Below are 25,958 nucleotides of genomic sequence, written 5' to 3' on the forward strand. Positions count from 1 at the left end.
CTTGAGGTCAGGCCTGCAAGGGCAGGATGGGCGGAGCTTAGTGAAGGAGGCGCAAAATGGCTCCGCCTCCATCCCACCGAGGGGCTCCCCTGCTTCCGGCGCCCCAAGAACAGCTTGGGCATTTCCCAGCAGCGAAGCTCCCCCAGCAAGCCCCAACAGCTGTGGCCAAGGTCCCTGTGGCGGCTCCATCTGAGGCCTCACCAGGCAGCTGCCCACTCTGACTCCGGGGCAGCACACAGCAAGCTCCTTGTCCAAGCCGAGCCCTCTCTGGTGCATCCTGGGAATCTGCGAACACAATTGACTCTTCTTTTGGAACCCTCACCTTCTGGCTTAGAATCAGTACAGAGGGTGGTTGCCAGGCAGAAGAGGTCAGGGCTAGCCAGTGGGGGAGAAGTGACTGGCCCAGGGTCACCCAGCTAGGCAGTGTCTGAGGCCAGCCTGGAGCCCAGGACCTCCCTCCCCTGAGCCACCCGCTGCCCCACACAAGTGACTCCCCTGCTGGCACCGGCCCTCCTCCGCTCAGCCCGACTTTCGTGATAGCTGCTGGCTGAGTTTCTTGTCACTTGTCTCTCCACTCCAGCTCATCCTCCGTTCCGCTGCCAGACTTGTCTTCTTGGAGCACAAGGCTGACCCCGTCACACACACACACTCACTCAGTAACCCCCCGTGACTCTGGGCTTCCTCCAGGACCTCTGACTTTCAAACCCTCGCAGACCTGCCCTGCTCTTCCCCTTCTCAGGCTTCTTACTCCTTTCACCTCCCCTTCGATCCAGGGACACCGGCCTCCTTGCTCTTTCTTGTGCCCTGTACCCTGATCCCCATTTCCTCTGACGGTTCTCCACCCTTGGCTTCTCCCCCCCATCTCGGCCTCCAGGCTTCCCTCCTTCTCCAGGAAGCCTTTCCCAGGCCTCCTCAGTTCTGGCTGTCTCCAGACGATCCTTTCTGCAGCTTCTCTGTACAGGGTTGTTTGCCTGTTGTCTCTTCCTTCTTCATACAGTGTCTGGTCCGTCGCCTCCGGCCAACTTGATAATATACTTGATAAAAACTTGATAACTGGCCGCTCAGTAAGGCCATCCCAAGGGGATTCAAGGCTACAAACCAGAAAGATAGAAAAGTCTTGCACAAATCATAGCAACAACCTCGTGGGCATCCAATCCCTACCAACGGCGAGGAGAGCCATGATAGGGAAGGCCACCCAGCTGGCCCAACAGGCTTTGCAAAGGGGAGGTCTGGAGGGGCCCGCTGACAAGGTATGCGAAGGAGGAAGGACACCAAAGATGTGGGGGGAACCCAAGTTGGATCTTATTAATACCAAAAAAGGGGGATCCAGGAGACTATCCACAGTAACCTCCCTTTGAACCCACTTCCCCATCTAGTCCACATTTCCTTGAGAATCAGCCACATGCATGAATGAAGGCCACCTCAGGGAGGCTGGGAGTAGACAACAAACCGTGGGGCAAGGAGGCTGGGGCTCCACGGGCCAGGCCGCCATTACACAAACTGAGTTAGCGAGTGCCGGGGCAGGGGCGCGCTTAGGGATGCCCGTGACCCTGCGGATGGAACCCCATCGGCCAGGCCACCAATTTAATGTGGCCAGAAATGAGCTGGCCCATCTCACATACAAGACGGTCCTTCTGGAGACCCGGCCCGGAGTGCCTATATGATTTTTACCTGGGCAAGAACCCGAGGAGGAGAAGGGAGACTAAGGAAATGGGCCAGTAATAAAGACTCAGAGGCAGCCAGTTAGAAGATGTGGGCAGTGACCCACTGAGAGCGAATGGAAATGTGAGGAGTAAGGAAGTACGTGGGGAGCCCTTCATGCCTCCCATGGACAAGAGAGCATTAATAGGAAGCCTGGGGGCGACAGCGGGCGAGGATCAGCAGGAAACAGAAGATTCAGGGAAGTCAGAGCTGTAAGAGAAGAGGTAGGAAGAGGGGATTCGCGCTTGTTCCCCAGCCTTCACTGGAAGTGCTAGGAATGTGGAGCAAGGCGCAGGGTAACGTTGGCTGAATTGGCAATGGCGAGAGCTCAGAGGTGGAGATTAATCCAGCCGGCCGAGCCAGGGCATGGCTGGCTGCCAAGGCCCAGCCCAGGAATTTGCCTGTCCTTTGCTAGTCCTTTGGACTGTCCCTTTCCGCAGCATGTGGCTGGCAAGTGAATGGACAGGACACAATAGCCATGCATCGCCCTACTTCCAGGCTACAGTCCTAGGTGCCAGGGCGCTTTGGGGCTGTTACGCCGGTGCCGGGGAGTGACAGCGAGGAGCCGACCATCTTCTCTCGCCCGACGGCTGCCAAGAAGGACAGAAAAAGTCTTCTAGCTGGGGGCCTGGTGCAAAGCGCCTTAGGGAGCTGGACAGGGTCTACTTTCCTCTGTGAAGCCCCACGGCCATGTCCTGCCCTCCCACGGATGGCTCTGAAAAGGGCCCCAGAGAATGGTGTGCGGCTCCTCCGGGCCAGGCGGGCCGGCTCTCTGTGGGGGCCCCCCAAAGAGAGCCCCTCCCTCGAGGCACGAGGAGGACTCCATTCTCCACCAATGGCCACAAAGAGAAACAACAGGTCATAATAAGCGCAGCGCCATTGCCAGCTCTGCCCCCAGCCCCCAGCCCAGCAAGGCCAAACTGCTGGAGCCTAGGCAGCATCGCCAACCGCCCGGCGCGCCAAGGAGCTGGTGGGGCTCTTCAGGGCCGGCCAGAACACGCTGGGATCCAGGAGAGCGGCCCGCTCAGGGAATAAGGCCCCAACCCACCCGGAGGGGACGCTTGGGCCCTGCCTCCTCTGCTAAGCCTCACAAATATTTCCACTCTGGGACAGCTCGAATGACGGATGAGAACCAAGTCGAAATGGAGCTCTCTTCCACTCCCGCCCAGCCAACCTGCTCTGAGGGCTGCGGTCCGACCGGCCCAACAGAATCCCTCCTCCACGGGCCAATCCGTTATACTTGAAGCCAGCCAGCATGCTCCCTGCCTCGGCCCTCCTCCCAGGTCTCTCTTCCCCAACCTGAACAGGCCAGCTCCTCTAGCTCATCCCCAGCTGCCATGGACGAGAGGCCCGTCCCCACCCCAGCTGTGCCCTCAAGTGGTGAGCCAGCTGCCTCGTCCAAGGTCTGCCTCGACCTGGGGAGCTGTGACTGAGCTCCCTGCTGCTAGAGGACAGTGAGACCGGCCTCTGTCCTGCTCCTCTCAATGCAGCCCAGTGGAACAGGAAGAGTGCTTGCAGTTTGCTGGGGATAGTTCTCATTCCCAAGAGGAGGAGGCAGGTAAATATTTAACAACAGGCTCTCAGGAAAAAAGAAAAGTGTATGCAGCACACCATTGCATACATGAAGTTGAGTCTGCATTGTCAACATTTTCTCCATCACTTTCTTAAGTGTGGACAATCAACAAGGCAAAAAATCAGACCCTCATGTGAAGCATTCGATGATCGATCTTGTAGGTGTAGATGCTCTTTGGCTTTTGCCAGCTCTAAGAGCCGGTACAAGCACACCCTGATTATAACCCTGTGAGAGTACTGAGCCCAATGCTATGACCTACCCTAACTTCCCCTTGTTTTTACAAAGTGGGAAACTGAGGTAAAACACAAGCCCCACAGTCACTTTCTATCTGATCACTGTTAGAGCTAGGACAACAAGCCAGACTTCAAGCCTCCAGGTCCACTTGGCTGCCCTGTCTTGAACTCCCCAGCCTCCCTTCCCTGACCTCTGGAAAGGTGACATCTCACAAGTGTCACTGAAAAGGAAAAAAGGCTTTCTTATTCTGAATGTAAATGCCCCAGAAGAGAGTATTTGCCTGTGCAGAGCAGAACACCAAAGAGGATTCTCTGGAACCCCACATGTTCATTTCATCCTGCCTGCCTTTTTCAGTAAAATAGAGGCTACGTTTTCCCAGCTCCTTTCAGAGTTGCCCTGCCTGGTGGTGTCTCCTTCTGCACTTCCTTCCATTCTTTTCTGGACATTTAAAAATGACTCAATGGCCTTCTTTTATTGGCGTCACTCTGGGTGCCCCATTCAACTTCTCAAAACATCAGCCCTACTAAAAACGGGAAAAACCCCTTATTTTATAAATAAGCAAAGAAAAATGACTCTGTCCTGTGGCCATGTTCAGACATGTATGTTCCCTTTGGCATGAGTTGCCTCTCTGTCAGGAGGTGGGGAGCACGCTTTGTCGCAGTCCTCTAGAGCCATGATGCTTTGGCCAGAGTTCTGAAATCTTTCGGAGTTTTCTTTTCTTACATCGTTGCTATCCTTATATGCATTGTTCTTCTCATTCTAGTCACTTCATTCGGTTTGAGTTCCAACCACCCAGAATTGTCTGAAATCAATCTCTTGCATCATTGCTCAACTATTCCATCACTTTTGTTTACTCTAGTGTGTTTAGCCTTTCCTCAGTTGTCTAAGAAGCAATCAAATGTCCTCCTTTGGGTTCCAGCTCTTTGCTTTTCTTTTTCTTCCCTTTCAAGATCAAGAAATTTATCTTACTTGTGACTATCTTTCCTAATGCAACTCTCTCTCTCTTAATTCTACTCCATTCCCTTATTCCCTCGATTCCCACTTGAGTTTGTTGTATCTCTACACCACACTCTTTGAGTGTGTATGTTCTTTGCCTTATGCCTGCTCCTTCCATACCTTTTTTCCATTTTGTATATTCTTCTCACAAAGCTCAGCTATGAGAAATGGAAAGTTCTACCATCTTTTTCCTCCTTTCTATACTAGGTCGGTTCCTCCCTATACCCTTCTCTTTTTCCTCATCAAATCCTCAGAACAGAACCACTGCACCCCAGGGTGTTTTCCTAATTGAAATCCCTCAATACCCTTTGGAAAGATATTAAGGTTCTGCAGGGACACATTTCTTCTCTTTCATTAGAATGATAGCACCTCATCATCATTTAGACCCTTCCACTCAGATAAATTCCTCTTTCTAGGTTTCTCTAGATTCTTGTATTTGCACTTTAAACTCTGGTCTTTTCGCCAGTTAAAGAACTCCCTCTTATTAAGAATCCATTCCTTCCCCCGACTCCTGTAGGATTATACCCTGCTATGCACAACAGTTACAAGTTATTCTTTCTTATAAGTTTGTATCTTTTGCCTTATGGAATATTGTAGTCCATGCTCTCCTCTCATTTAGCGGAAAAGTGGTGAGATCTTGTTTTATCTTAATTGTGGTGCTGTGATATTTGAATTTATTTTTTTTTCTGAATATTTGCAGTATATTTTTTATTTGACATGTCAACTTTGGATCTTAGCTATGACATTCTGGGAACTTTGACTTTTCGAATTTCTTTCAGGAGGCCATCAGTAGTTTCTTTCGATCTTCATGATTTTTTGACATAATGTGTCATGGCTTTGATTTTATTATGGTTTTCAGGGAATCTGTTGATATTTAAATGATCTTTCCTGGCTATGTTTTCCATGTCAGTTATTTTTCACTTAAGCTATCTTGCATATTCTTTCTTCCATTTTTCCATTTTTTTATTTTCTTCTAATGTGTCTTGGTGCTTCCCAGAGTCATTGACTTCTATTTGGTCTATTCTTATTTTTAAGAAGTCTGCTTCTTGAGTACTTGACTACTTTCTTTTCTAAACTATTTATTCTCCTTACAATTCTTTCCTCTCCATTTTTTAATTCCATTCTTTTTATCACTGGCTTAATTTTTTCTAGATATTCAAGTAGTCCTTGTGGAAGACCCATTTCTTCTTTTGAACTGCAACTTGCAGATATTTGTTCTATTCTCCTTCTAGATGCTTTGTGGCATCTCTGGATCTACAATAATTAGTTTTATCTTTTTTCAGTTACATTCAGAAACAGTTTTTGACAATTGTTTTTTGACATTTCAGAATTCAAGTTTTCTCCCCTCTTCTGCTCTCTTCCCTTCTTGAGGCAATGAATAGTCTGATATAGGTTATATTTGAATTTTCCTGTAATACATATTTCCATATTGTTCAAGTCAAGATAGAAGTCATGTATCACACATACAATAGAAACTCCATGAAGGAAATATAGTGGAAGATGGCATGTTTTGAGTTGCACACAGGCTATAATGGTTCCTTCTTTGGTTGTGGACAGCATTTTCATCAGGATTCTTGGAGACTTGCTTGTGGATAATGGCTTAGTATTCCACAGTTGACCATCATATGATATTTCTATTATACTATATACATTGTTCTCCTAGTTCTTCCTACTTCTCTTTGCATCAGTTCATGTAAGTCTTTCCAGATTAAATTACAAGCATGTGCCATCTATTCCTCAAGCGATGGACAACCCCTGAGTTTCCTGTTCTTTATCACTAAAAAAAGCTACTAAAAATATTTTGTACAGGTAGGTCCTTTCTCATCTCTGATCTTTTTGGGCATAGAGGCCCAATAGAGGCATTGCCTAGTCCACATTGATCTCCAGAAGAGTTTAATCAGTTCACAATTCCACCAGTATCATATTAGTATCCCAATTTTCCCATATCACCTCCAACATTTATCATTTTCCTTTTTGTTCATGTTAATCAATCTGGTAGGTATGAGGTAGCATCAGAGAGTTGTTTTAATTTTCATTTCTTCAATTGGTAGTGATTTGGAGCATTTTTTCATAGGACTATGGATAGTTTTAATTTCTTCCTCTGAGAACTGCCTGTTCATATTCTTTGACCATTTTTTCAACTGGCAAATGCTTTGTATTTTTATAAAATTGTTGCAGTTTTTAATATATTTGAGTGATGATTCTTTTTTTCAGAGATACTGTTATAAGATTTTTCCCCCAGATTTTGTTTCTGTTCTAATCTTGGTTGTATTGGTTTTATTTGTACAATAACTCTTAAATTTACTATAATCTAAATTATCTATTTAATTTTTTTGTATTGTTTTCTGTTTTATTTGGTCATAGATTCTTCCCTTATCCAGGACAGGCAAACTATTCCCCATTCCCCTAATTTGTTTATGGTGTCACTCTTTATTTCTAGATCAAGTATCCATTTTGACTTTACCCCTTTGTATGAAGTGAGATGTTGATCCATGTTATTCTCTACCATACTGCTTTCCAATTTTCCTAGCAGTTTTTGTCAAATAGTGAGTTCTTTCCCCCAAAGCTTAGATTTTTGAGTTTATCAAACACTAAATCACTGTGAATATTAATTGACGTGTTGGTTGCCTCATCTATTCCATTGATCCTCCACTCTGTTTCTTAGCTGGTACCAGATTGTTTTGATTATAGTTTTATAGTTTAAGATCTGATACAGCAAGGCCTCCTTCCTTCAGATTTCTTTTCACGAATTCCCTTGATATTCTTGGCCTTTTATTCTTCCAGATGAACTTTGTTATTTTTTCTAGCTCTATGAAATAATTTTTGGGTGGTTTACAAAAACTCCTTAGAGTAGTTGGTGTCTTACTCCATTCAACCATCTCTTCAGCCTTGGTTCCTAAGACAGGGCTGGTTTCATGCCTTTCTATGCTTTGGGGCAGGACTGCCAGTCCTTCTGGGTCTCAACAAGGGTCACCTGGGTTCCTGCCCTGACCTCTACTTCCTAGGGTTAGCTTCTCAGGAATCCTTAATGTTTGGAACTCTGAATCTATGGGGATCTTTGAGCCCTGAGGTACCCCAATCTAAGTGTGGCCATGCCCACGATGGCGGGTGCCACTCTTGTTAGTTTCCGAAATCCCCAGAGCAGTTTTCCAACTCCCCTCACTCTCCCAAGATTTCTCTGGGAAACTATACTCAATCGCTAGAGAATTTTGAATTTTCTTTGGTGGCTGTAGACCCTCTCTGGAAGGCTGTGTGCTGAATGTTTCCCTAAGCTGGTCCTGGCTTTAGTGGCAGCTCCCCTTTCCTAATGCCCATAGACTTTTGTCTGACTTTGTTGTTGGCTCTGGAAGGGGAAGCGTTCACTGCAGGCTCTCAATGGATGTCTTGAGCATCCTTGAGCCTAGTAGTTTATCAGATGTTTGAAGCTGTGGGTATGTGTGAGCTCAGACATCTGCCATTCCTTAGCCAGAACTCAAATAGGATGTATTTTGAATACTATTTCATTCCATTTCATAAACATTTTACTAGGCACCAAACATTGTGCTAAACATTAGAGATACAAAAAGAGGTCAAAGACATTCCCTGCCCTCCAGAAGCTTAAAATCTAATGGACGCTGGTTTGCCTACATGGAATTTCTGAAGACTGAATATATAATTTGCTACAAATTGACTTTGTAAAAGATCCTTACCTTCTGTGTTAGAATTGATCTAAGTATTGGTGAGAAATTGAGAACATTCATCTCTCTTCCTTCACTGGAAAGGACACGTAAATACTGTCAGCTGGGGCTGATACATTGGTTCGTGTTACTGAACTGCTTTCTTTCCTCTTTCTTTGTAAAAAATCTTTGTTGTGGATGGTGGCTCATCACAAAGAGGGGAGGGGAGCCTATGTGTCTATTTGGAAACAAATGGGATATAAAAGCAAATGGTTGTTGGGCCATATCCGACTCTGTGACTCCATTTGGGTTTTCTTGGAAAAGATACCAGTGTGGTTGGCCATTCCCTTTTCCAGTTTGTTTTACAGAACCAAGGCAAACAGAGTTGACTTGACCAGGACCACACAGCTAGTAAGGGTCTGAAATCACATTGGAACTCAGGAAGATGAATCGTCCTGATCTGAGGCCCAGAACTCTAACCACTGGACCACCTAGCTGTCCCCCAAAGAAAGGGGGAGCAATGAAAATTAAAGGACTTTTTAAAATGAGAAGGTTGGCATGCTGGACGGCAATTTGGATCATACTAAATGTAACCAGTAGGTGGCAGTGTCTGGCAGGGTTGGAGTTTTTAGGAAGCATCAAAGATGGAGTCCCATCCTCTCTTCTAGTCTCACGGAGGGTAAAGTGAGCGTGAATGCCTGGGGGGGAACCACAGAGAAGCTGGCATGCTCTGGACTTCGGGGACTGGCCTGCTCGTTTTAGCCTGCGGGTACAAGAGGCTGCTGGGGGAAGCGGGTCAAAACAGATCCACCCATGGAACGTACAGTCCTCCCCCTAGTGGGGGAGGAGGGAAGAGTGAAGAAAGGAATTCTGTCCTTAGGCTCGGCTAGTTCGGAAATCCGGAGCATGGGGGAAATTAGGCCCAATGGGAAGAACCCGGAGCAGTTCTGGAGTCAAGTTAAGATGCTTCGAGGGCTTTCCTCAGCTTTCAACTGTGATTCCTGAGTTTCTGCAGGCCGAGGGGAGGCTGGCAGCCGGAGCCCGATCAGATGGACCCGAGGGCAGGCTCACATTACTGGGCATCTCTCTGTCCCTCGGCCTCTGACTGGGTGGCTCCCTTTCTTTCTCCATCTGCCAGTGTTGCTAACCCTACCCTCTCCTCCCCCAGGCCCCTGAAGGCCATGCAGCTCGGTTCTGGATGCCTTACTGGTCCAGCTGGGGAGAACCCGGTGTGACTTCCCTGGCACCTAAGCCAGGGGCCGTGGTCGTCCATCGGTGGGCACTTTGGGGAACCGCAAAGAGCTGAGCCCCAGTTGCAGACTCCGAGGTCGGTGCCCAGGTGTAAGGAGTGATGAGGCAGGGCCAGTCCCATGTCCCAAGCCCGTGGAATGGCCCAAGGGAGTTGGGGGGCAGCGGAATCTGCTTGGGAACCTGCACGGTCAGTAAGCATTTCCTGCAGTCAAGACGAGCTGGGAAGCAGGGGCTCTTATTCTTCCCATTTCACAGATGAGGAAACTGAGGCCGGCCGGCGGCGCCCCCTCGAGGCCATTCTCTGGACACGTTCGCTACGACCTTGGAAGCTCTCCACAGATATCTAGTCACAAGGAAGCCGCGCCTCGCTCAGCGGCTCTGACTCAAGGGACCCCTTCCTCCTCCCTTAAGTATAGGCATGAGCGCATGCGCGTAATCAGCTCCGCAGGGCGTCCCTCCGAGCCGCTTAGGCCCGGTCCGCACCACGGCCCCGCCCTCACAGAGGAGGGAACAGAACAGCGGTCACCGTCCTCGAAGCCAGATGTCGCGAGAGTGCGCGTGATTGGAGAGGCAGGAAGAAGGTTCGTGTACCGGATCCAGTTCCGGCGGGGTACCCTGGTTCGTGTGATGCCCCGACGCCGTGCGGCTCCGCCCTGACACCTCGGCGCCATGACGCCCTGACGCCACGCCCTGACGCCAGTTCCGTTACGCCCTGACGCCAGTTCCGCCCCGCCCTGACGCCGGTGACGCGCCGCCTCCGCCGCCGATTCCTCCGCGGCCTCCTCCCGGCGGGGCCCTCAGTTCCTTGGACTGCTGGGCGCTCGCTTGGTTGTACCGTCCGTGTTGTCTCTGTGTCTGCGGGCAGGCGCGCTGTCGGAGCGGGCGCTGCGGAGCGGGCGGGCAGGCACGGAGGCCATGGCGGCCTCGGCGGCCTCGCACCGGCCCATCAAGGGGATCCTGAAGAACAAGAGCAGCGCCCAAGGCTCCGCGGGCCTGCCTCCGGCCACCGCCACCGCCTCCGCCGCGCCGCTGCCGCCGCAGCCCGGCTCCCTGGCCACTGACGAGGACTTCGGGTGCGTGGGGGAGGGGCGAGGAGGAGAGCCTCTAATAGTGGGGAGGGGAAACCCCGGGGATGCGGTGGGGAGAGGAGGACCCCCCCAGCCTAGCTCCGGGCCCAGCGGCCAGGACTTGAGGGTTTGGGGCGGAGAATCTCCGATGTGGGGGAAGAGAGGCGGGGGAGGGAGGGAGGAGGGACGGCGGGGGAGGGAGACCCCCCCCAGCCTAGCTCCTGGGCCTGTGGCGAGGACTTGGGGGAGTGTGAAGGAGGGGCTGGGAGAAGAGACGAGTGGGTGGGGAGGGAAGACCCCCGGGCCCGAGTCTGCCTCTTCGCGCCCCTCCCCCCCTTTTACGGAGGAGGAAAGGTTTGAGGCAGGATTTGGGCCTGAGCCTTTGGGGCTGAAGGGAGATGGGGGGGGGGGGTCTTCTGGACCCGCCAACCTCTGATGAGCCAGGAGCTCCCAGGAGGCCCTGGGCTTCTGCCCGGGACCGGGGCCACCCCTTTCTCCTTTTTAGTCTGGCCTTGTCCAAGGTCCCAGAGCCAGATAGTGGCTGAGGGCCCATCCGAACTCAGGACCGGATCTGCTGGGCCCCCTCGCCGCCCCTAAATTCCTAACTCTTCCCTCTTTTTCCCCTCAGGGCTGAACTTGGGAGGCAGAATGGCTTGGCTGGGTTCAAGTCCTGCCTCCAATGAGCATTTCAGAACATTTTGTTAGAAGCTGCTACTTATGCCTTTTTTTTCCATTTAAAAAGACTGGTTGAAGCTGCCAGGTGGCTCAGTGGATAGAGTGCCAGGCCTGGAGTCAGGAGGGCTTCTGGGACACTTGTCTCTCCCTGCCTAGCCCCTCCCTCCCTCCTGCCTTGGACTCCAGACAGAAGGCCAGGGTTTAAAAATACGCCAATAAAAAGAGCCCTCCTACGGGCCTTATTAGCACACCAAGCAGCCCAGAGAAGCCATTTCCGTGCATTCTCCCCTAGTTACTGCGCCCATGAAGTGTGAGTAAGCCATGACAGTCTCCAGGACTGCTTCTAGAAACCTTAGCAAATAGGGCCTCCCATTCCCAGCAAACTTGCCATAATTGTGAGGTTGGCTGCCTCGGGGGTTCTGGGTTCAAATTCAATGCTAAGTGTGTTAGCAAAATAGTTTTCATTACCAAAATACTGGGAGTTTATCATTTGAGCCGCTCTGGGATGCTCCAGCAGTTTCTCCTGGCTGTATTTCTCAGAAATGCCTTGGAGAAACCCCAAATGTTCCGTTCAAGTTTCTTTTATCATCCAGACACGGAACAAGGAAGTTTTTGGTTAATAACGATCTGTTCCTGGCGGTAAGTCATTTAGAAGCCGCTAACCCGGAATCTTTCCTTTTAAATATTCGATCTTATTGGTCCCTTGCTTTTGTCAGCTCAGGTGCCCCCTTTCTCTCCTAAGGCTTGCCCTCTCAGGTGGCTTCGTGGACAGCAGGAGGGAGGGAGAAGGCCCTCCTCCTCCTCCAGCTTTTGCAGATTCAGAATGATCCCAGGCCCCCTTAAAAAGACAATTAAAAGGCCTTGTGGCCTACAGGTTTTCAAGCCACAGAATCCATTAGAACCTGCTCCTTTCAGACCAAATGTCTTTTTTATTCTCTTTTCCCCCTGAAAAAGATCTGTTGTGGAGAAGCTCGAGGCGAGGTTGAGTGGAGAGCTCCGCTGTGGGCATTATCTGTGGGCAGCCCGTCTCCCCTTGGCGTTCTGCTTAGGCTGCTTCATCCTGCTTTAATGGGTCTTGGGCTGCGCGGTAGCGTTTTCTCCCGGTTTGGGTTCTCCGATCGTGGTGGCTGGTCTTCTCCGAGGGCCGCACAGACTCCCCTCTGGGCCAGTGCTGCTCACCGCCACTCTTGGGTCCCCTGCCCAATGCCCCTCTGGCAGCTCAGATCTTTCCCCCACATTCGCTGCTTCTCCAAACTTCGCACATTCTGTTTGGGCTGAGCACCCTTCCTAGACACCCCACTTTATGGCCTTCCCTTTGGGCAATGGCTCAGGTGCTGTCCATGCTTTCTTGAGCACCCCCTGCTCCCAGGAGAGCGGCTTTAGGCAGGCTTGGGGGAGCCCCGGAACCTCTTCCTAGGGGGTAGAACCTGGAAGGCAGGAGACGATTCCTGAGGCTCTTGCAGTGATTCAGCCGAGCGGACACGGGCACCTCAGGAGCCGAACTAGGATCACGTCAGAGGGTGCCCCTGACGCAGAGAAGTAAGGGGAGTGGGCAGGCCTGGAGTCCGGAAAGCCCGGTTTCAAATCTGACCGCAGGCACTTACTGGCTGTGCCACCCTGGGCAGGCCACTTCACCCTCTCTGCCTGGGTTTCCTCATCTCTTGCGTGAGCTGGAGAAGGCAATGGCAAACTGCCCCAGTGGCTTTGCCCAGAAAAGCCCTAATGGGGTTGAGGGGAGCAGCAAAGGGGAGACGCGGGCTTAGGGGGAAAGAAGAGGGTCTGCTCTGGATCTCTTGCGGGGAGAGAGGGTTAGCAGGGAGGCGGTGGTTTGGGACTGGAGCTCAGGAGAGAGAGAGGCCAAGACTGTAGATTTGAAAGAGTTCCTAAAAATCATGGAATTCAGAGAAACTCATCAGATTTGGGGGGAAAGGAAGGGCAACTTGGTGGCTCAATGTACCAGGCTGGGGTTCAGATCGGGCCGTGTGACCCTGGGCAGGTCACTTAACCCCACCTGCCTAGCCCGTCTGGAACCAATATCCGTTCTCAGGCAGAAGGAGGCGGTTAAGAAAAAGCAGGAAAAGATAAAAGGGGCCCTGGGACAGGAAGCAAGGCCTAGACGAGAGCTGGCAAAGGGAACTGATCCCATAGGAGAGGAGGCCAAGGAGCTCGCGAGGAAACTGAGGCCCACAAATGCCCCTGGTGGTGTCTTCTCTGCGTGCCTGTGGAGCCTGACTGTGTGGGCTCACTTCCTCTTTGAGCTGCGTGTCTGCGGTCTGATCTGTCCTAACCAGGGGACGGACGGACGGACGGCACGGAGACATACGCAGGCAGCCCAGTTTCCCTCCTTGGCGCAAGTCCGTTTCCCCTTGATCTTTGTCTCGCCCGCGCCCAGTAGGTCCATAGCGGATGTGGACCGGCTGCGCCGCTCTGGGGAGCGCAGGCTTCCGTGAGTGCAGAGAGTGGCACGTTTGGGGGGGGGGGCCAAGGGCCTTGGTGGACAGGCACCAGCCCTGGAGGGCCGGTCCAGGGGTTGCAGCCTTTCTCCTCCGCACTTGTTCAGGCTGTGGTGGTGAGGGACAGGCAGCAGGGCCTGCCCCAGCCGGGCTTTGGGAGCAGGCCCCGAGGGCACAAACAGGCCCTCGGCCTTGTCCCTGGAGAGGACGGCATCACGACTAAAGGGCCGGTAGTGCCAAGGGGAGAATGCAGAGTCGCCCCCGAGCCCCTGAACCCCACCCATGGCTCCTTGTGACTGCTGAGCCCTCCGAGGGTGAGGTTTGGGGTACTGTGGGCTGCATTTGCTGACCTTTGAGCTGTTACAGATGAAGAAAAGCCAGCCTGGGCCTTGCTGCCCAACAGGCAGCTAAAGCAGCTGCAGGAAAACCCCCTGACGTTTACGGACAGAAGAGCAGCAAGGGCTCGGCAGTGGGGGTTAAGTGACACGTGTCCGGTCGGATCTGAACCCAGGACCTCCCATCTCCAGGCCAGGCCACTTAGCTCTCCTCCTGACATTTTAAGCAGCCATTTCCAGGCTTTTTCACTGCTCCCCCAAACTCCTGACGGACAGATGGACACTTGAGAACTTTGGGGGGGCCGAGAGAAGCTGTTTGTGCCCAGACAGTGATTGGGCTTCGACCTCTCCAGCCATCCCCCAGTCTTTGTAGCTAGAATCTGTGCTAGATTTCTCAAGCGTGAAATCGTGCTTCATGCTTAACTACAGTTCTGGGGTGGGATTCTGAAGCCGGAAACCAAGGAAGGGGCCTCTGCATCATCTCCATCCCTCTTCCTGGGACCAAGCGATGCAGGGATTGGAGGAGCTTGCAGAGAGCAGGAGCAGGCCAGATAGAGGGGCTCAGAGTGTGCTCCGGCTTCCGCAGGGTTTTCTCTGGGCCTCCTGTCGGTTCTCAGTGTTTTATTTGCAAGTCCCGTGTTCAGCTGAGATTGCCCACAAGCCGAGGCCTAGCCTGATGGCTCCTCTTGCTCAGTAAACTCCGGGGACTCCCTTTTACCTTCAGAATCGGCACAGACTTGTGAGCTCACAAAGGTCCCCTTGAGCTTTCCCACCAGAGTCGCTGCCACACGTGTGGAATCACGTACAACGTGTCCCCAGTCGCGTCTCCAAGAAATGATCTTGTTCTTTGCTTTGGCCTTACTTTACTGTCTGCTCCGCCTTTTCACCCGGGAGGAGCTCCGTGAAGCAGGGACGATGGCACTGAGCCTGCACGCTTGGCGTGTGATCAGTGCCTTTGCTATAGCTTCTTTTATGTTGTCTGTCTCGGATTCTGTCAACCATCAAGTCGGGAGGTTTGGGATCTTCAGCTGGAGAGATGAGAAATGAAGCTCTTATTGTGTTGAAAACAATGTCTTCCTTTTAATTTTAGTAAAAAATCCCAGAAGTGGGATGAAATGAATATCCTAGCAACCTATCATCCAGCAGACAAAGACTATGGCTTAATGAAAATAGACGAGCCCAGCACTCCCTACCACAGGTAAGAACAAATGTTTGTATATTTGTTTTTTAATGTGTGAAAACTGTAGCTTTTGGGGGCAGCTGGGTGGCTCAGTGGACTGAGAGCCAGGCCCAGAGAGGGGAGGTCCTGGGCTCAAATCTGGCCTCAGACACTTCCCAGCTGGGTGACCCTGGGCAAGTCCCTTGACCCCCATGGCCTAGCCCTGACCGCTCTTCTGCCTTCGAGCCAATACACAGCATTGACTCCACGACGGAAGGTCAGGGTTTAAAAAAAAGAAAAAACAGAAAACTGTAGCTTTTGTGGTTTGCTATTGAGTCCAAAGTTCTGGTGCTGGCAAATTGGTGTAGCATTAGTAAATAGCTCAACTAGGAGATTTCATGGGCAAAAGTTTCCATATTTTATTCCAGTACTGAAAATCAGAAAGCCGCAAGAGGTGCTTGTTAGAAGTTCTTGGCTCCTGGCAGGTCATTGAGCTTGGCCTCATCTTTTAGCAGCATGTTCACCCCAGTCAGAAATTGAGGCTGTCTGAGATTCTTGGAGTGAACAGAAGATTACTTTGAACTGATTATCCATTCCATAGGGGGAAGCGGTTAGAAGGATGTTGGTGGGTTATTTCAAATCCTGCTCGTTGTGGTACTCACTTGGGAAGATTGGGGTGGTTCTGGGCAGCTTGGCAAATCTCCCTGCATAATCCATTTCTTAGTCAATGTAGCAATAACCAGTAAATTAAGTGATTGGAGACATTCAGCCTTGTGAGTCATTAAGTACAGTTTTGGAAGCTCGTTATTCAGCCCTCCTTTAGACATCCCAAGACTTCTCTACTTAGTGAATTAGCCAGTGAAGGGATGGGCCAACATTCTCTCCGTCCCTCCCTGATTTTGTGATTGATGATGGAAAATCACCCAGTCCTGGGATTCCAATTTCTAGAAGGAGAAATCGGGTCATACCTGGTTAACAGTGACATAAAAGTGTCCTTTCCACCCAGCATGAGACTCAAGGACTCTGCTTTGCCCACAGACATACCTGGCCTAAGTTGGTTCTTGTTTACCAGGCAGGCCAGATCCCCTTTTCAATTTCCCTCAAATAGAAGATGCTTTAAGGTAGAGGGATGTAAAAAACATTCCTTGAGTTTATTGAGAACAAAGAAATATAGAAAGGGGTTTGAAGGACAGATCTGAAACTCAATTTAAGGCTAGATAGTGGAAATAATGCTCCATCAGAAATAAATCCTTTCAGACAATACCAGATTGTTTTATTTTGTTTTTTAATTTTTTGTTTTTATTTCTTCTGGGTTATATATGTATTATCACACAAAACATTTCTATATTATTCATTTTTGTAAATTAATAATCTTATAGAACCAAACTCCAAAACATATCCAAATAAACAAGTGATAAATCATGTTTTCATCTGTGTTTCTTAAGTAGAATTGGTATTTTTTTTATTATATTGGCTCAGCCTACCCATGAGCAAAATTAATGTTTTTCCAATTGTTCAGATCTGACTTTATTTGTGTGAAAGATGTTTCATAGTTGTGATCATAGAGTTCCTGGGTTTGTCTTGGTAGGTAGACTACTGTCTACGGTTATTTTAAATGGAGTTTCTCTTTCTATCTCTTGCTTTTGGACTTTACTGGTAGTATAAAGGAATGCTAATGATTTGTGTGAGTTTTTTATCCTGTAACTTTGCTGAAGTTGTTAAATGTTTTTTAGTGGATTCTCTAAGTATACCATCAAATCTGACACAGGATGGGAGTTTAAGGAGTGAGTGTTGTGGGGCAAGCACACATTGTTAGTGGGTTGCTTGGGGCCTCCCTTGCTCTAGATGCTGTAACATGAGTGGGAGACATGTTATGGTTCCATACTTGTGTAATGATGAGGAATAGGACAAAAGAACCATTGGGGGGAAATGGAAGTTGAGAGCTCTACAGTGCATGAAGCAGGAACCACAGTTGGAAACTGAACAAGGATTTCTGGGAAATTCTCCTGAGGAGGGGGTCTTGGGTGCAGAGACACAGAAGGGAGTAGAAGGAGGAGCTGTTTCTCTGGGCCATTCAAGACACCTTTGGGGATTTCTGACAGTGACAGAAATCTTAACATAATGGGTTCCTGTTTAAAATATTGCTGATTCCTGTCAAGAAACCTAATTTCTTCAAAGACTTTCATTCCATGAACTATTGAGATACTGGACTCAAATTGGTGAGCAGTGTTCTCTCCCCTTTTCTACCTCTCCCCTTGCCTATGAGAAAACCTTTTACTTCAGTAATTAGATTATTTAGAAAGATTTAGGGTGACCTACAATCCCTCTAACCTCTTCCCCAGTCAACAATTAAATAAAAAATAAACAGTGAGCGAATTCAATCTCATTCATTTACATCTAGATCTCTCAATTTTAGAGAGCAAGCCCATTGGCAGACCATCTTGTTGCCAGTTTTCAAGAAGACATAAGGGGGAGGCTTGTGAGTGCCCCAAAGCAGCACATATCTGGATTAAGATCCCACATACCTCTCCTTGTAGAGAAGCCTTCCCCACCACCCTTGAGGGCCAGCACAGGGCAAGCCTTCACTGAGGGGAGATTTTCATATTGTCTCCCATGAGGGAAGCCATTTTCATCAACCCTTTCCTCACTGCCTTCAACCCTTATTTCTCCATCCAAGGAGTGAGAGTCCCCCAAAATTACACATGAATTTGGACAAGATTACTTTTTGTTTAAAGTTGAAAGCAGTGAAGGCAGAGGCATGAGGAAGGATGGGGAAATAAGGATATAAGGCCTTGGGGTAAAGAGGAGGGAGACCCTATAGACTGTCATTAGTGAGATGTCCTTTTGCTGGCTTACTGGCAGCCCAAGGGCTCATGCTGGGCAGTGCAGTGCAGCCCACAGTTTGTTATCAACCTGGGAGGACAGGCTTTTCCCAGGACACACTGAAAAAGAGCCATTCCAAAGGGCAGGACAGTGTAGGTTTTCACTGATCACTAGCTTAAATTGGTCTCTGAGGGCCTCAGTGGCCTTGCCTGGAAAGTGAGGAAGTTGGACAAGATTCTAAAGTCTTTTCACGGCCATTAAAATGCCATGGACAAATTTCTACGACTATGTAGGTTAACTGGATTGTTGCTCCCTACCTAGTTGAGAGTTACTTTCTAGCATATATCAAATATTTTAATTTAGTAAACATTTATTCAAGCTTATTGAATGCAGGGCACTCTGATGTAAATTTAAGCATATATAATACTGTCCTAACTAACTTTAACCTGTTTTCTATTCTGAATAATTAATTGGATTCCTCATCCTGAGAAGTTTTAGAACACTTTCAACTTCTGGTTCTATACAGGAAATTCTTCTGGGTTTTCAGTTCTTTAGGTTGGTGCCCCTCTATTCCTCTGAAAATTGTCTTTCTGGTGTTTAAGTGGGAAGCCGGGTCTGAAAGACAGACCAGAATAGGGAAACTAGGGAGTGTGACCAAACACCCTGAGCTATACCTTTGGACAGTTTGATTGGAGGTTTAGGAATTGCCCAAACGGAAGTCTCAATGGGAAAGCAGATATTCTAAAGCCAAATGGAAATGGCTTTTTGGTCTGGATGAATAGGAGCTAGGTCTTCCAAATCTTGAAATCTGTTTTCTCTTCACATTGGCAACTTATATTATTGGAAAAAGTTTTTTCAGATGCAATATTCTTCAGTGTTTACAACTTAGATTCAGTTTACAAACCAAAGTGGATTTTGTTAAAAACTCTGGTCTGACCAAAAGGATTTAAAAGACTGTCTGCCCTTTGATCCTGCCATAGCACTGCTGGGTTTGTACCCCAAAGAGATAATAAGGAAAAAAACATGTACAAGAATATTCATAGCTGTGCTCTTTGTGGTGGCAAAAAAATTGGAAAACGAGGGGATGCCCTTCCATTGGGGAATGGCTGAACACATTGTGGTATCTGTGGGTGATGCAATACTATTGTGCTAAAAGGAATGATGAACTGGAGGGATTCCACATGAACTGGAATGACCTCCAGGAACGGATGCAGATTGAAAGGAGCAGAACCAAGAGAACATTGTACACAGAGACTGATACACTGTGGTACAATCGATTGTAACTGACTTCACTACTAGCAGCAGTGCAATGACTCAGGACAATCTGGAGGGACTTAGGAGAAAGATGCTAACCACATCCAGAGAAAGTGTGAATTTCAAAACTACTCCACCCTATTCAGACCATTCTTTAGAAGATGGGATTTAGCTATTTCCTGATCAATAACAATAGAGATACTTGGAATAACAGAATCAGGTCTTGGAAACTACAATCTCTACCCTACTCAAGGTAACAAGATTAGGAAGGGCTGCAGCAAAACTCAAGATTTAATTATTTGAGAATATGGCCTTCAACAGACATGTACAAAAAGGACAGATCTCTGGGCGGTCCTAAGTCAAGTTAGAGCCACCATTGGCACATGTGAGAGATAGGAAGTGAGGAGAGGACAGCTCAGGAGTTCTGGGGACTTCCTGTGTGGAGGGAGAAAGTGGTTGGAGCCTGGTGCTTGGAGTGGAGGAGCCCACAGACTGTTTCTGCATTTTGGTCACATGAGTGATAGGGACTGATCTCTTTTCTTTGCCTGGGCTTGGGCCTTTGGCTCAGCCTAAGCAGAGTGGGTATTTAAGCCCTATTCCCTTCTCTCTCTCTCTCTCTCTCTCTCTCTCTCTCTCTCTCTCTCTCTCTCTCTCTCTCTCTCTCTCTCCCTCTCTCCCTCTCTCCCTCTCTCCCTCTCCCTCTCCCTCTCCCTCTAATACTTTTCTTCCTCCTGTTTGTAATTAAAACACCATAAAAAGGTTGACTGCTGACTTGAGTTTTCATTTAGGAATTACATAGCTGAATTCCTTGGCGACCTTAAATTATATCAGTCTTTTAAAGTGATTTCCATATCACAAAAGAACTGTGGGAGCAAAAACACAGAAGAAAAACAACTGCCTGATCACATGGGTCAATGGGGATATGATTGGGGATAGAGACAATATCAACAATATGGAAATAGGTTTTGGTCACAGATACATGTAAAACCCGGCTACAGGAGGGGTTGGGGTGATGTGACAAGGAAATCACTTTAAAAGACTGATATATATTAATTTAAGGTCGCCAAGGAATTCAGCTATGTAATTCCTAAATGAAAACTCAAGTCAGCAGTCAACCTTTTATGGAGTTTAATTACAAACAGGAGGAAGAAAGGTATTAGAGATAGAGGGAGAGAGAAAGGGGAGAGAAGGGAATAGGGCTTAAATACCCCTTCTGTTTAGGCTGGGCCAAAAGGCCCAAGCCCTTAGATAGCTGAGGCAAAGAGATCAGTCCATATTACTCACGTGACCAAAATGGAGAAACAGTCTCAGGGGCCTCCACCTCCAGCTTCCTTCAGAGCAAACTTCTCAGAGCACAACCACCTCCCAGAGCAAAACCTCCCCAACCCACCTCAGTCCGCTCTAAGGAAACCCTCCAAGTTCCCTCCCCTCAGTTCTCACATCTACTAATCACTGTCCTGTGCCAATGGTGGCTCTAGCTTAACCCAGGACCGCCCAGAGGTCTGTGGCTTTGCACATGTCTGTTGAAGGTCATATTCTCAAATAATTAAATCTTGATCCTTTGCTACAGCCCTTCCTAAATCCTGTTACCCTGAGTAGGGTGGAGATTGGAATAATTAAATTTTGATCTATGCTGCAGCCCTTCCTAAATCCTGTTAGGACTGAGTAGGGTGGAGATTGCCATTTCCAAGACCTGGTTCTGTCATTCTAAGTATCTCTATTGTATCAATTCCAAAATCAATCATGACTCAAAGAAATTCCTGTTCTGTGCTTAAGCATAGGTCAAAGCCCTTTCCATTGTTCAGCAAAAGGTTTCTGTCCTAAAGTAATCTTAAGAAGGGAGGAGGAGGAACCTCCCATGCCAATGGGGTTCACATTCCAATAGACTATCAGTAAGAAATTTTCCAAGTATGAAATTTCCCAATGGTGAAATTTCCAACATTTATAAGTCTAAGAAATTTTAAGGTTTACAGAGAGGAGGAGGGAAAGAACATGACTTGTAACCAAGGGAAAATATTCTAAATTGAATAATTAAATAAAATTAAAACAAAAAACCTCTGGGCAAGTCACTCCCAAGTGTCTCCCAAGCAGTCAGTCAGCTATACTACATGAATTAGGTAGGGACAGAAGTTTGGTTCAGCTCTCCTTGTGTTTGAGGCACCGTTGTGTGCTTCAGCAATTTCTGGTCTGTTTGGCATTTCAGTATGGTTGGTGAAAATGATGACGACGCCTTGAGTGACTCCGAAGCGACTGAAACTCTGACCCCAGAAGTGTTGGCCCGGAAGTAAGTAGTGGCTCCCCTCCTTTCCTTTCTTTGATACATCCAGAGCTCATCTTGTAGAACTGCAAGCGCTTCTGTAGGCTATTTGGTGTGTTCAGAGCACCTGACATGGTCTTCTTTGAACCTCACCGTAGCCTTGTGCCGCATATTTGGTGGGCGTCGTCCCCATTTTACAGCCTGTGCTAATAAGTAACTCCGCCCAGGTTTGAGCCTCAGACTCCAAATGTAGCACATTCTGCCCTAGCTACCAGTGTTGGTGACCCTGAGTACTGCAGAGCGAACACTGCCTGGATGGGCAAGGCCTTGTTAAGTAGGGCTGGTCCCCAACTCTCCTTCTTGTCTTTGCTTGCTTCCTCCCCTACATCTGCCCCATTCTGGCCATCGCTCTCCTCTCAGATACTGATGATGTGGTGTCTTCTCCCATGCTAGTTTGTAGCATGTGGAAAGAGGGTGTGCGTGCGTGCGTGTGTGTGTGTGTGTGTGTGTGTGTGTGTGTGTGTGTGTGTGTGTGTGCATGCGTGCGTGCGTGCGTGCGTGTGCTTGCGCGCGCGTACGCGTGTGCCTTCATGCCATAGCCGTTTCCTTGATGCTAGAAGTATTCTGGATTCGTCCTCTGAGTGACTGACTCTCTTGGCTAAGGTTATCGGCTGCAGAAGGCTTGGAACCAAAGTTCCTTGTTCAGGATGAGGAGAGCAGTGAAGAGGAAGACAACCTGACCCCCGAAGAGCAAGGTAGCTCATTTTCTTGGTGGAGAATGCTCAGGAGAGCCGGCCAGGCTTTGCCCAGCCATTACTCTTTCCTGCGGGTACACAGGTTTTCTTAATGGCATGTGCCTTTTGGGAAATGTCCTGAGTACGGCTCCTACCTGCTCAGAGGAGCAGGGGACTTACTGTAAGACAGGAACTGTTGGGTAAGTGTGGCCAGGTGGCCTCAGAGCAATAGAGTGCACAACACAGAACCAGAGACGGGCTGTGCCAGAATTCAGCTGGGACAGGCCAGAATCTGAGAGATGGCTGCCGGGATGTCCGCCTCTCCTCTGCGCAGATGCGGGGTGGGATGGGCGGCCCCCGCCTTCCTCTCTCCCTTAGAAGCTGTGTGTTTTTCACTAGAGCTCTTCCACTCAGAGCTCTCTCTTCCTAACCCCCCGGGGAATGTCTGGCCTTCTTTTCCTGCTTTCTGCTTGCGAGTGAGCTACAAGAAGTGTGGTTCTCCCCCCCTTCCCCCCCCAGTGAACCCTGTGTCTGTCTCCTAGAAAAAAGGCGTCAGTTTGAGATGAAGAGAAAGCTTCACTACAACGAAGGGCTCAACATCAAGCTGGCTCGGCAGCTCATTTCCAAAGAGCTTCGGGGGGATGTGGAGGAGGATGACGGAATGAGTGAGTCTGGACAGTTGGGGGGGGGGACTTCCTCAGGGAGCCTCTGCCCACCGCTGGCCGCCCTGTGAACCCTTGTGATCTAGTACCAGCTGTCAGGAGCGGGAGGGCCACATTCGAGGCCCGCTCTCCACCGGCACCGCCTAGCCTGCCCTGTGTGGGTTAGCCCATCGGCTTAGGAGGTCCTCGGTGGTTCGGCACGAGCCTCTCCTCCTCACAGCACACGAAGTCTCTGAGTATATCCGTGGGCTCTTGGGAGACTCAGTGCTGAGTGTGGACAAATGGCTGCGGTCAGTCAGGCGGGCTTCAGGGTCAGCCAGTCTTGGATGAACAGCTGGGTGGGAATCCTTAGCCGAGCACGTGCTGCTCAGTCGTCCAGGAATGGGCCCACGACGAGCGGCAGGGCTGGCCCCAGTGGGGCCATCTCTGTGTTTCCCCCTAGTCAGTGAAACCCTGGGGGGTGGCCTGTATCCCAGCCCCAGCAGAGCGGTCACATACTCCCCGGCAGTGTGACCCCAGGCCAGGCGCTTGAGCTCTCTCTGCCCCTCCTTTTGAGCTCAACCCCGCGCTTCTACTACTGGGGAAACCATCCTGGGTTGTCTGGGGTCGCAGCTACTGTGTGCCTGCGGGAGGCTTTGAACTCGGCTCTCCTGACTCCTGGGCAATCTAGTGGCAGGTCAGAACTGGGGGCAGAGCTTTGCTCGGGGGCCTCTCTTGGTAGAGGCCCCTTTCGGCTAGCTTTGGGGTAGGCAGGGCCACGTCCCCCACTAACAGCTGGGCTCTCCCGTCCTGTGATTCCCAGGGCCTGGGAGGAGCAGCCAGTTGCAAAGCCAAGAAGATGTTCCCTAGAAGAGATCCGGGTGGCAGCCCTGGACCTCGGCTCCTCTGTTGCTCCACGTTCTCCGCACGTCACCTCTTCGGTGTCCAAATGACCATCTAGTCTTGCCCCGAGTTGTCATGGTAGCATGGGAGAGAGGCTGCTGGAGGAGGCGGGGATGGCGAGGGACAAGGCCCAGAGCTGCTGCTCGCCGGAGACACGTCCATCACGGCAGCCTTTCTGAGAACACTGGTTAGTTTGTGTAGCGTTTTGTCACTTTGTACCGTTCTACGTTAGACAGTAGCTTGTTGGTGTTAATTTATTCGCTACCCTCGAGGCGGGAGATGGCCTGCGCGTGGTGCAGCCAGGAGCAGGATGCTCGCCTCGACATTAGTCTATAGAGTTTGCCTTTAGAGCTTGGGAGGAGAGCCTGGCTTCTTTGCGTTCCAGAGCAGCTGTTCTCACAGAGGCGGTCGCCAACCCGTAGCCCCTCCCCTCTTACACGCCATGGGCAGATTGGAAACCTATCTTGTGGGTGGGCACCGCTCCCATGGCCCTAACAGCTTAACTGTGGCCTTCCTAGCTTTGGGGACTTTTTAGCCCATCAATTGAAAGCGATTCCTTCTTCCTTCTTTTTTAACCTACTCTTATGGCTCCTAGAAAATCCAGACTGCATTTATTTGCATGACAAGGAGAGAATTGTGTGATGTGATTTGGTAGAATTCCCAGACTGCTTCCCCAATGACCTCGAAGGCTGACTGTGCTCTAATCTTCTGATGCCAGAGTGCCTGGGATTTCTCCAATAGGGGCGCTGAGCCCAGTGTGTCTTGGAGCCTGGTGACAGCTTAATTGTTCCTCAGATATCTGTAGGTTAGATTTGATCCTTTTGAAAACAGAGTTTCCATCATATGGATATGCTTTTAACTGCTTTCTGTGTCTTGTATGTATGGAAAAACTCTTCCTTGAGCAGCTTGACTTTACATTTGACTATTGAAGCCTCAGTGAGTGAATATAACAATAAAGACTGGTTGCCATTGGAAGCACGTGGTAATTCTTTTAAGCATTTTATGAAACAAGTATTTTTTACAGTGAGAATCCAGGCAAGACCCTTGGAGTTGCACTGGCTGTATCTCAATAAACGGAGGTCTTGCCGAGATCCTTTTCACTGCTTGTGCCCTTCTCTCTTTTAATCCAGTGGTGTTAACCCTTTTGTACAACTTTTCTTGCCCCATGTATGTGTTGGAAAAATGGGGCACGGAGGGGTGCCCGAGCGAGGAATCGTTTTTATATTCCTTGTCCTTTATCTCTCTTGAGTTTCTTAGGTTTCTTTTTTACTATCCAAGTTCATATTGCTATGAAAATAAGCTGCTCTTTTAAGACCAGATGTAAAGAAAGTTCTTGAGTCAGAAGTATTAGATGACACTTTAACAAAGCTGGGGCTCTTTCCCAGAAGCTACAGGTTAAAAGTTAATTGAAAAACCACTTTTTATTCTTACTGTCTTCCAAATTTGGGCAAATAGAAAAACTTTATTCTCTCTGTAAAACAGTATAAAAACATGTATTACATGGGATGTGTATAGTTAAAATCTGTTATTAAATACGTTGTGACAAAAGCTTGGCCACGTATTTTCATGAAGGGACACAGTCATTCCTGGGTTGCCCACAAATTGCTATTGTCTGAAAAAATACCAGATTGTAAATGTACAAAAAACAAATGGCTAAATAAAATTTTGAAAGACTTACACATTTTCTTGAATTTTTACCTTGCACATAATAAACCCTTAATAAACATTTATTTAATTGTAAATAAAAGAGTAACTTGACTTAATGAGAAATAAAAGGAAAAATTCAGGTTTTTTAGACCCCAAGTATGGATTTTTTTTTAAATTTCAGTTGGTATACTAAAAATATTGTAATAATGCAAATCCATGGACATGCAGATCCATATAGATTGTTTGGCCTTTCTTTTGTCCAATTGGGTGTGTGAATATTAAAACTGTTCAGACTGTACCTTAGAAGATTTGGTTAAGCTATTCCCCTATTGTAACAAAGCAGGTACTTGGTCAGGAATTTGAGAACTTTTAAAATTACTCCACCCTACTCAGATAGTGCCTGAGGGGAAGATAAAGTTGCAAACTCCTGACTGAACAATGAAAAGTCCCCAATTCATACTTCTAGTAAAGCTAGAACCTTAAGCTAGGTCTGTTTTTAGATCTAATACAAAAGGATGCTAAGTACCTGTAAAGGTTAAATTAATCACTAAAAGCAGTTCACAGTCTTGGCAAACCACATTTTTATGGTTACAGGTGCT

The 25,958-nt window shown here is 48.7% G+C and overlaps 1 protein-coding gene across 1 annotated transcript; it reads left to right on the forward strand.

The window, feature by feature from the left end:
• Positions 1–1,068: 1,068 nt before the first annotated feature.
• On the forward strand, positions 1,069–25,389 carry PPP1R2 (protein phosphatase 1 regulatory inhibitor subunit 2). Its single transcript, XM_007505697.3, has 6 exons — positions 1,069–10,484; positions 15,032–15,139; positions 21,381–21,461; positions 22,098–22,189; positions 22,711–22,833; positions 23,633–25,389. The coding sequence occupies exons 1-6, from the start codon at positions 10,327–10,329 to the stop codon at positions 23,677–23,679; spliced, it is 609 nt and encodes a 202-aa protein (XP_007505759.1). The 5' UTR covers positions 1,069–10,326; the 3' UTR covers positions 23,680–25,389.
• Positions 25,390–25,958: the final 569 nt, after the last annotated feature.

The sequence above is a fragment of the Monodelphis domestica genome, chromosome 8 (genome assembly GCF_027887165.1).
Source record: "Monodelphis domestica isolate mMonDom1 chromosome 8, mMonDom1.pri, whole genome shotgun sequence".
Taxonomy (NCBI): domain Eukaryota; kingdom Metazoa; phylum Chordata; class Mammalia; order Didelphimorphia; family Didelphidae; genus Monodelphis; species Monodelphis domestica.

Bases quoted from the DNA above. Each gene is read 5' to 3' on its own strand.
- PPP1R2 (XM_007505697.3), top strand. From the start codon at position 10,327: ATGGCGGCCTCGGCGGCCTCGCACCGGCCCATCAAGGGGATCCTGAAG. The intron at 21,462-22,097 runs GTAAGTAGTGGC...CTCTTGGCTAAG, and splicing joins CCAGAAGTGTTGGCCCGGAA to GTTATCGGCTGCAGAAGGCT. The intron at 22,190-22,710 runs GTAGCTCATTTT...TCTGTCTCCTAG, and splicing joins CCTGACCCCCGAAGAGCAAG to AAAAAAGGCGTCAGTTTGAG.